Genomic DNA, 12,068 nt, shown 5'->3' with positions numbered 1-12,068 from the left:
ACTTTATAAACAACAGATTTATTAGGAAATAACCAGGATAATGTGCTGAATGTAAAGGATGAATGAATAATAAAGAGTTTGGCATAATGCTAAATGAAAGGAAGGGAAAAGGTGTGGGGTATTTCCATAGTATTTGATTAAATGGAAAAAAAGACTATATGAAAAGAGACTGGAATTTTTAGGGGAAAGACAGACAATAATAACAGACACAAAAGTAACAAACGCAGATTGCATGCTCACATTCAAATCTGGGAAGATGAGATCGAGCTGGACAACTCTCTTACATATCTGTCTGGAACCAACGGTCTTCAGAGAACTCTCCATGCACACAGAGTCCAAAACGAAGGATTTCAGAAGCAATGTTCCCTCTAAACTGACTGCCGCGCCTAGGAAATACAGGTCTGTGCAGAGACGCACTAGATTGATCTATACTAGTTTCCCCAGTTAAAGGAGTCTACACCAGGGGTGTCAAACTCTTTCCATGGAGGGCGTAGTGTCTGATGGTGAGGGGAGTTCCTTACTAATCAGTGACCTTAATTCATCAATCAGGTACAAGGGAGGAGCGAAAGCCCTCAGACATTCGGCCCTCCGTGGAATTAGTTTGACACCTGTGGTTTACACTATCAGCGTTTCCTTCTACTGTGGGAATTGTGATCGAAACAACATAATATTAGCCGCTTTCAATGAGGCATACCAAAAACACAAGACTTAGTATGTGATTTTGTTTTAAATAGAGCGCACCGGAGGAGGATTCTATTGCATTGACAGACACGAGCGTTCGCGAGAAGATGTGTTCGTTTTGAGATCAATGCATGTAGCCGCGTGTGCACATTTGTTCATATTCTATGCACGTTTCTGAGCTATTAGCTAATTTCTTGTCAGCAATGGGGGAGTGATTGCTTCCTACAAGACTACAAAACATGTACATATCTAGCCAACGTTGAAAAGCGAGTCAGGTAAAGAGCTTTTTTATATCTTAAAGGGGCAGTGTTGCATTTTGAGACCGGCTTGAATAAGCTAAACGTAAGCTAAGAAGCCAATAGGCTTGTCTGACTCTCTGTAGTGATAATGGTGTGGGAATAATAATGCATTGCATTGTGGTTTCTTGCACCATACAACACAATACAGCAACATTTTCAGTCACATACACAATATGACCAAAAGTATGTGGACACCTGCTCGTCGAATGTCAAATTCCAAAATCATGGGCATTAATATGGAGTCTGTCCCCCCCTTTGCTGCTATAACAGCCTCCACTCATCTGGGAAGGCTTTCCACTAGGGCGGACATTGCTGCTGCTTCCATTCAGCAACAAGAGCATTAGTAAGGTCGGGCACTGATGTTGGGCGTTTAGGCCTGGCTCGCAGTTGGCGTTCCAATTCATCCCAAAAGTGTTGGATGGGGTTGAGTTCAAGGCTCTGTGTAGGTCAGTCAAGTTCTTCTACACCGATCTCGACAAACCATTTCTGCATGGACCTCGCTTCGTGCACAGGGCCCAAACTGTTGCCACATAGTTAGAAGCACAGAATTGTCTAGAATGTCATTGTATGCTGTAGCGTTAAGATTTCCCTTCACTGGAACTAAGGGGCCTAGCCCAAACAATGAAAAACAGCCCCAGACCATTATTCCTCCTCCAACAATGAAAAATAGCCCCAGACCATTATTCCTCCTCCACCAAACAATGAAAAACAGCCCCAGACCATTATTCCTCCTCCACCAAACAATGAAAAATAGCCCCAGACCATTATTCCTCCTCCACCAAACAATGAAAAACAGCCCCAGACCATTATTCCTCCTCCACCAAACAATGAAAAACAGCCCCAGACCATTATTCCTCCTCCAACAATGAAAAATAGCCCCAGACCATTATTCCTCCTCCACCAAACAATGAAAAACAGCCCCAGACCATTATTCCTCCTCCACCAAACAATGAAAAATAGCCCCAGACCATTATTCCTCCTCCACCAAACAATGAAAAACAGCCCCAGACCATTATTCCTCCTCCACCAAACAATGAAAAATAGCCCCAGACCATTATTCCTCCTCTACCAAACAATGAAAAATAGCCCCAGACCATTATTCCTCCTCCACCAAACAATGAAAAATAGCCCCAGACCATTATTCCTCCTCCACCAAACAATGAAAAATAGCCCCAGACCATTATTCCTCCTCCACCAAACTTAACAGTTGGCACTATGTATTCGGGCTGGTAGCGTTCTCCTGGCTTCCGCCAATACCAGATTCGTCCAGATGATGAAGCGTGATTCATCACTCCAGAGAATGCGTTTCCACTGCTCCAGAGTCCAATGGAGGCAAGCTTTACATCACTCCATCTGAAGCTTGGCATCGCGCATGATGATCTTAGGCTTGTGTGTGGCTACTCGGCCATGAAAACCCATTTCATGACCCTCCCGACGAACAGTTATTGTGCTGACTTTGCTTCCAGAGGCAGTTGAACTCGGGAGTGAGTGTTGCAAACGAGGACAGATGATTTTTACGTGCACTCAGCAGTCCCGTTCTGTGAGCTTGTGTGGCCTAGCACTTTGCGGCTGAGCCATTGTTGCTCCTAGATGTTTCCACTTCACAATAACAGCACTTACAGTTGACCGGGGCAGCTCTAGCGGGGATGACTTGTTGGAAAGGTGGCATCCTATGACAGTGCCACGTTGAAAGTCACTGAGCGAAAAAAGCTTCTGGATATCAGAACAGCGATTACTCACCTCGAATTGGACAAAGATTTTTTCTTTATTGAGTCTGACGCGAAGGATATACTCTTGCTCCCGGATCAGGTCCAAATCCCCATCATTCGCATGAAGAAAAGACGGAGATACAGGGGGCACAGATCCGGGTGCCTTGTGAGAATTCATCGGCGAGTGGGTAACTCGCCTCTACCATCCGTTCTATTGGCCAATGTGCAATCACTGGAGAATAAACTGGATGAGCTCCGTCAAAAACAGCTGGTGCGCGATGTCTAATATTACGGAAGTCTGTATAAGGCAGTCTTGAAGAGGGTGCGACAACTCCTTTTCCCCCTCAGGAGACTGAAAAGATTTGGCATGGGTCCCCAGATCCTCAAAAGGTTCTACATCTGCACCATCGAGAGCATCCTTACTGGTTGCATCACCGCCTGGTATGGCAACTGCTTGTCATCTGACCGTAAAGCGCTACAGAGGGTAGTGCGTACGGCCCAGTACATCACTGGGGCCAAGCTTCCTGCCATCCAGGACCTATATACTAGGCGGTGTCAGAGGAAGGCCCAAACAATTGTCAAAGACTCCAGTCACCCAAGTCATAGACTGTTCTCTCTGCTACTGCATGGCAAGCGGTAACAGAGCACCAAGTCCAGGTCCAAAAGGCTCCATAACAGCTTCTACCCCCAAGTCATAAGATTGCTTAACAACTAATCAAATAGCCACCCGGACTATTTGCATTAACCCCCCCCTCTTTTTACACTGCTGCTACTCACTGTTTAGTATCTATGCATAGTCACTTTACCCCTACCTACATGTACAAATTACCTCAACTAACCTGTACCCCCGCACATTGACTCGGTACCCCCTGTATAGAGCCTCGTTTAGTAACACTTATTGTGTTACTATGACAAAATGTATTACTACTTTCTTAAAACTCCATTTTTGGTTAAGGGCTTTTCATGGTAAGGTTGTATTAGGCACATGACACATTTGATTTGATATCATGTAACAGCTTTTTCAATAGCTACAGTATTTACAAGTCCTCTAGCTATAACAAACATAACCACACCATGGAACTACAGAATCCTGGGACTATAAGATATGGGAGGTGGCTCCTATAACTATTATATAAATAAGTGTGTAAATCAAAATGCATGACTAAGTCAAATCTAGTTTCTAGACCGGCTTAGGGAGATGTCCACATTAGTGGGACATCAGGTGTAGTGGTACATGTGTGTTGGACGGTACTGTACTATGGTCATTTTGCAACCCAATCACAACTAATGCTTTTGGGTTGTTGCTGAATGTGTTTTTATTGTTCAACAATCTACCTTTTGGTGTTAAAATGAATAGTTATTGGTGGTGTTTTAAAATATAACTACTCATGTAAACCGTTATTATATTTTATGAAATCAGATTTATAGTACTGTCCCACTTCCCTTGAATGGTGTTTGAATAGTGGGACAGGGACATTTTCAGCTATACAATTGCACAAAATGAACTTTTAATCAATTCAAATGTATTTTCCATCATTAGATATTCTAAAATACTTATATATATATATGTGTATATATATGTCTGTGTATATATATATATATATATATATATATATATATAATATATATATGGGAATTTGCTGTGAACGTGGCCCGTGAAGGGAGGTCTTTGCGTATCTGTCTGGCATGGATGTGTGAAGTTGCCGCTCCTCTACACAGGTGTGCAGTGTAGGTGAATGCATGGGGCTCTTCCACTGTTGTTCCTATATTTGTTTGGTTTGTTGTACTTCAGTGACGTAAAGAAAGTGCCTTTCTTTTCATTGTGTATCTTTGTTGTAGGTACAGACCTTCGCTCTCTTTCCCTGGACCTCCTCTGTCCAGACCTGGACACCCACCAGGCCACGGTGGAGAACCAGGGGGAGTGGAACAGCTCCACAGCCCCAGATGGTGATTTCTCTCTGGGCTACCCCGTGCCAGGCCATGGCCCCCTGGGTCCCCTCCCTAAGACTTCCATCCCTCTGTCGGTGTTGGTGCTTAGCCTGCTGGTGCTGTTCGTGTCGGCGTTCTTTGCGGCAGCAGCGCTGATCGCCTATGCCCTGAGGAGGCGGGACAAGCTGCCGTTCCGGCGGCAGGGAGAGGTGGATCTGGCCGGGATCCAGATGGAATGTGGGATATTCACCGAGCAGCAGCACCACAGGTTACCAGTACCGAATACCCCTCCTCCTCCTCTGTCTGCCTTGCAGCATAGCCTCGTCTACGATAGCATCCTCCCTGCCGACCCTGGCCCTAACCCTAACCTCAGTCCCTCAACACACATGTGCAGTAGCCCAGTCTATAAGAATGAGGATGATTCAGTGGTGAAGCAGCAATGGCAACAACAGCAGCAGTTCTCTGCTTCTAAAGAGAAAGGGAACGTGGGAAGATACCACTCGGCGGGGGAGAGAGAGAGCGAAGGACACTATCGTTTGGTGGCAGAGAGAGAGAGAGAGTGGAACATGGAGGTGTCCTCCCCCCCCATCAGTACCATTCCCGGGGCAGTGGGACCCCCTCTTTCAGATCTCCGCGGAAACGGGACCCTCTGCCCAACGGTCATAGACAGCCAGGGCCCCACCCCCAAGGTGGGATTGGTTGACTGCCTGTTTGGGATCTCTGGAATGTCTGCCGCCGTCCCAGAGTTCCGAGACCTGCCGGACAGGCATACACGTCCCCCACCACCCCGGTATCCCCACCCTCCACAACCCCCTCAGCCCCCCGAACCCAAAGAGGAAACTAGAGCCAGCCAATCACTCGTGGTTACTACAATGACAGCGTGCGCGGGGCCAAGTAGTAGTAATCAGAGCCAGAACTCAGAGTTTCCGCGAGAGTTGAGAATGAGACTCAGTACCAAGCCGGATTACATGGAAGTCCTGGACAGATCTTATCAGTTCTAACAGATGTTCTAATGTTACTATGGAACCTCTGGCGATGACAATAAATGACTCCTGTAATATGTCATGTCTTGAACATGTTGATATGCAGAGGTAAACCTGTGTGTGGCGAGAGCTGTTAGGACTAGGAGGAAGTTACCCTTAGATGAGGCTTTGTAAAGGATAAGCTGATCCTAGATCAGTGCCTCAGACTAGCAATTCTTTTTTCTACCGTTGACTAAATACTAAGTATCAGGCTTTTTTTATTCCCAGCATCACAAAGCAAGACAATGTGGTGTGTGTGTGTGTGTGTGTGCGTGTGTGTGCGTGTGTGTGCGTGTGTGTGCGCGTGTGCGTGCGTGTGTGTGTGCGTGTGTGTGTGTGTGTGTGTTCATGCAATGTGGTGGGTGGGAGTATGTGTGTTTATGTTAAACAATGTGGTGGGTGTGTGTGTTTATGTTCGCTCTCTAAAGACCTGCTGATGAGATACTCAGTTGCTCTGCCTCTCCAATTACACCATGAAACACAGTGAGAGTGAAAGAGAGACTGAGACACAGGGAGGAGTCAGGAATGAAGTGGTAAAGAGAGGAGGGGTGTAAACGCAGAGTCCCAGTCTGGCCGCCGTCTAATGTAGCATGAACACTTTCCATATGAAAAGAATGCGGAAGAGGTGATGAAGTGTGTTTACCCTGGACACTACATCCCTGGTATTAGTGTCGCTGTGTCGGAGTGTTACTGTGGACCACAGGATGCTGGTGGTACCTTCATTGAGAAGGACGGGCTCATTGTAATGGCTGGAACAGAATAATGGAATGGTATCAAACGTGTTGGGTACCATTCCATTCACGCCGTCCCAGCCATTATTATGAGCCGTCCTCCTCTCACCAGCCTCCTGTGGTGTGGAAAGAGGGAGAGAGAGATATGACACAGTCAAGTGCCTTAGCAACTAGCAGCCAGACGTGGGTCTAATACACATGTCCGATACATTCAAAAAAGTGCTTGAGATGAGTTTGGATTTAGCTTACACACTTATGGGGCTATTCCGTTGGTGCCACAGTGGTACTGGGCAAACTAACTCAAGGGCAGCTCAAGTACAGTATTTGAATGTATTTGACACACGTATTTGACTGGTGGTCAAGTGGTCAAGGCTTATTTTTCTATGAACACAGATCTATTTATCTAAACAGAGGTTTGAATACTAATGGCTGGGACTCAGAGCTGCTCTGGGAAATTGAAGGCCCTATTCAATCAAAAGCTGAAACAGTATTTCCCGGATTATAGTCAAAAGTAGCCTTCCTCATGTGAAGAGACAGAGGAGTATATTTGCATTTGTAAGAGTTTATTTGTGTTTGTATATTTGCATTTCCTGAATAGGACATTTCCTGAATAGGTTCTCAGGTGGAATATAAGGACCTTTGGGATGCGAGAGAACCATGAGACACAGCTATAAACTCCTAAAGGGGATCCTGACTTAATTACTTTCATCGGACAACGGCAGTCAAGTCACTTCATTGGATTTAAAGTAGGGAAAAGAACAGAAAACCAGGACAAAGCGTTTCGACATGGGAAAGACACTTCTATTAAATATCCATTATTATCTTTTAAAGGAGGTACCTTTTATGCTTTTATCTCCTACAAATATTAGAGGAAATTGTGAATATATTTATTCTTAGTTTCTTGTGTGTTGGAGCTTTGCTACTGTATGGGATCATATTATATCAGTGTATAGCAGAGATGGCCAATCCTCCTCCTGGAGAGATACAGGGTGGTTTCCACTGGTTACCACAGCCACAAAGTCAAGATTGGCCGCATATAAAAAATATATGGGATTTTTTGTTGGCTTTTTGGTTAGGGTAAGGCATAAGGTTAACAGTGTGGTTCTTGTTAGGATTAAGATTATTGTTAGGTTTAAAATCAAATTTTAAGAAGAGACATTGTTGAAATAGGCAGAGTTTAACCATAATTATGACTTTGTGGCTGTGGAAGCTAGTAATAGCCCTACTGTAGGTGCAGGCTTTTGCTCCAGCCCAACATAAACACTCATGTTAGCGATGAAACGCAGCTTGTTGAGAGGGTAACTCTGCAGGAGGAAGTTTGGCCAGGACAATTCTGCATCTGGTTTAGCCCTCTCTACACTGACCACATAATATATACAATAAAGGGTGCTACTCTAAAACCATGGCCTGAATTACACTGTGCCTCACACACACACACACACACACACACACACACACACACACACACACACACACACACACACACACACACACACACACACACACACACACACACTGGCCCAGAGTAGTACATTTCGAGCAGGCTCTTTCATTGCTGTTTGATGTGGTATGTCACACACACACTCACACACAAATACACACACATGCTCCGCTGTCCTCTAATGATGCATGAAGGCAGTATATTGAGGTATGAAGTCTATAAGCAGTGTTAAACCCTTACAAACAAAAAGGGAGATAGAGAGAGAGAATAAAAAAGCGTAACAGAGACTAGAAAGAGAGAGGCCTTAGGACGTGAAACATTGAAGGATATAGATAGTCTCTAATAGTGTGAAATCTACCGTAATAATGGTAGGAAATCTATACAATCTATTTGTGAGGAGAACATCTTAGACTGGGGAGCCTAGGGGCAGTGAGTGTAGGGAGGTGCCATGTGGTGAATTCATTTGGTCTTTGAGGTCTCTGCTGCCTGCTGTTCCTCTGGCTGCCAGGGAGACCAACAATCTGCTGTTAGAGCCACAGTTAGAGGTATCGCAACACAAACGCACATACACGCACGTCTAAGGTGGTTGGTGGGAGGAGATATCGAAGGATGGGTTCATACCTTTCCATTTAGTCTATTTCAGCCTATAAGCCTGTCTTCCTCTCCTTCATTCTCTCTGCACACACATACAAACAACCCACCGGCCACAGACATCAGTTCAACATCTACTTGTGATTTACATCATGTGAAATCAACAAAACATTTCCCCATATCATTGGATTTAGGTGAGAAGTTGGGTGAAAAAAAGACAAAATGCCTTTGCGTTGATGACTTTTTGCAAATCCAATCCAAGACAGTGATATAGAGAGACAGACAGAGTGACATAGAAAGGCAGTGATATAGAGAGACAGATCGAGTGATGTAGACAGACAGATTGACATAGAGACAGACAGATTGATATAGAGAGACAGACAGAGTGATATAGAGAGACAGACAGATTGATCTAGCGAGACAGACAGAATGATGTAGACAGACAGATTGATATAGAGAGACAGACAGATTGATATAGAGAGACAGACAGAGTGATATAGAGAGATACAGTGATATAGAGAGATGACAGAGTGATATAGACAGACAGTGATATAGAGGGACAGACAGATTGATGTAGAGAGACAGACAGAGTGATATAGAAAGATAGACAGTGATATAGAGAGATGGACAGAGTGATATAGAGAGATGGACAGACAGTGATATAGACAGACAGATTGATATAGAGAGACAGACAGAGTGATATAGACAGACAGTGAAATAGAGAAATGGACAGAGTGAAAAAGAGAGATGGACAGATTGATATAGAGAGACAGACAGATTGATATAGACAGACAGATTGATATAGAGAGACAGACAGATTGATATAGAGAGACAGACAGATTGATATAGACAGACAGATTGATATAGAGACACAGATTGATATAGACAGACAGACAGATTGATATAGAGAGATGGACAGAGTGATAGAGACAGACAGGTTGATATAGAGAGAGACAGAGTGATATAGAGAGATGGACAGAGTGATAGAGACAGACAGATTGATATAGAGAGACAGAGTGATATAGAGAGACAGACAGATTGATATAGAGAGACAGACAATGATGTAGAGAGACAGACAGAGTGATATAGAGAGACAGACAGTGATATAGAGAGACAGACAGTGATATAGAGAGATGGACAGAGTGATATAGAGAGATGGACAGAGTGATATAGAGAGATGGACAGAGTGATATAGAGAGATGGACAGAGTGATATAGACAGACAGATTGATATAGAGAGACAGAAAGTGATATAGAGACAGACAGTTATATAGAGAGACAGACAGATTGATATAAATAGACAGACAGTGATAAAGAGAGACAGACAGTGATATAGACAGACTGTGTGATAAAGACAGACAGTGATATAGACAGACTGTGTGATATAGACAGACAGTGATATAGTCAGACAGTGATATAGACAGACAGTGATATAGACAGACTGTGTGATATAGACAGACAGTGATATAGTCAGACAGTGATATAGACAGACAGTGATATAGACAGACTGTGTGATATAGACAGACAGTGATATAGACAGACAGTGATATAGACAGACAGTGATATAGACAGACTGTGTGATATAGACAGACAGTGATATAGACAGACTGTGTGATATAGAAAGACAGTGATATAGACAGACAGTGTGATATAGACAGACAGTGATATAGACAGACTGTGTGATATAGACAGACAGTGATATAGACAGACTGTGTGATATAGACAGACAGTGATATAGACAGACAGTGTGATATAGACAGACAGAGTGATATAGACAGACAGTGATATAGACAGACTGTGTGATATAGACAGACAGTGATATAGACAGACTGTGTGATATAGACAGACAGTGATATAGACAGACAGTGATATAGACAGACTGTGTGATATAGACAGACTGTGTGATATAGACAGACAGTGATATAGAGACAGACAGTGATATAGACAGACTGTGTGATATAGACAGACAGTGATATAGACAGACAGTGATATAGACAGACAGTGATATAGAGACAGACAGAGTGATATAGACAGACAGATTGATATAGAGAGAGACAGTGATATAGACAGACAGTGATATAGAGAGAGACAGAGTGATATAGACAGACAGTGATATAGACAGACAGTGATATAGACAGACAGTGATATAGAGACAGACAGAGTGATATAGACAGACAGATTGATATAGAGAGAGACAGTGATATAGACAGACAGTGATATAGACAGACAGTGATATAGACAGACTGTGTGATATAGACAGACAGTGATATAGACAGACAGTGACATAGACAGACTGTGATATAGACAGACAGTGATATAGACAGACAGTGATATAGACAGACTGTGTGATATAGACAGACAGTGATATAGTCAGACAGTGATATAGACAGACAGTGATATAGACAGACTGTGTGATATAGACAGACAGTGATATAGACAGACAGAGTTATATAGACAGACAGAGTGACATAGAAAGGCAGTGATATAGAGAGACAGACAGAGTGATGTAGACAGACAGTGATATAGAGAGACAGACAGAGTTATATAGACAGACAGATTGATCTAGAGAGACAGACAGAATGATGTAGACAGACATATTGATATAGAGAGACAGACAGATTGATATAGAGAGACAGACAGAGTTATATAGACAGACAGATTGATCTAGAGAGACAGACAGAATGATGTAGACAGACAGATTTATATAGAGAGACAGACAGAGTGATATAGAGAGACAGACAGAGTTATATAGACAGACAGATTGATATAGAGAGACAGACAGAGTGATATAGAGAGACAGACAGAGTGATATAGAGAGACAGACAGTGATATAGAGAGATGGACAGACAGTGATATAGACAGACAGATTGATATAGAGAGACAGACAGATTGATATAGAGAGACAGACAGATTGATATAGAGAGACAGACAGATTGATATAGACAGACAGAGTGATATAGAGAGATGGACAGTGATAGAGACAGACAGGTTGATATAGAGAGACAGATAGAGTGATATAGAGAGATGGACAGAGTGATAGAGACAGACAGATTGATATAGAGAGACAGACAGTGATATAGAGAGACAGACAGTGATATAGAGAGACAGACAGCGATATAGAGAGACGGACAGAGTGATGTAGAGAGACAGACAGTGATATAGAGAGATGGACAGAGTGATATAGACAGACAGTGAAATGGAGAGATGGACAGAGTGATATAGACAGACAGAGTGATATAGAGAGAGACAGAGTTATATAGACAGACAGATTGATATAGAGAGACAGACGGAGTGATATAGACAGACAGTGATATAGACAGACAGTGATATAGACAGACAGTGATATAGACAGACAGTGATATGGAGAGACAGACAGAGTTATATAGACAGACAGAGTGACATAGAAAGGCAGTGATATAGAGAGACAGACAGAGTTATATAGACAGACAGATTGATCTAGAGAGACAGACAGAATGATGTAGACAGACAGATTGATATAGAGAGACAGACAGATTGATATAGAGAGACAGACAGAGTGATATAGAGAGAGACAGAGTTATATAGACAGACAGATTGATCTAGAGAGACAGACAGAATGATGTAGACAGACAGACAGAGTGATATAGAGAGACAGACAGTGATATAGAGAGACAGACAAAGTGATAT

The 12,068-nt window shown here is 43.1% G+C and overlaps 1 protein-coding gene across 1 annotated transcript in view; it reads left to right on the top strand.

The window, feature by feature from the left end:
- The window catches only part of LOC106574487 (SLIT and NTRK-like protein 3), a 28,318-nt gene extending 20,451 nt beyond the window's left edge, over positions 1–7,867 (top strand). The window contains exon 10 of the mRNA XM_014150393.3: positions 4,529–7,867. Coding sequence (XP_014005868.3) covers positions 4,529–5,619 — 1,091 coding nt within the window. The 3' untranslated portion in view covers positions 5,620–7,867. The remainder of the gene's footprint in view (positions 1–4,528) is intronic.
- Positions 7,868–12,068: the final 4,201 nt, after the last annotated feature.

This window comes from Salmo salar, chromosome 16 (genome assembly GCF_965601325.2).
Source record: "Salmo salar chromosome 16, fSalSal1, whole genome shotgun sequence".
Lineage (NCBI taxonomy): Eukaryota > Metazoa > Chordata > Actinopteri > Salmoniformes > Salmonidae > Salmo > Salmo salar.
This window is presented reverse-complemented; position numbering and strand designations above follow the sequence as displayed.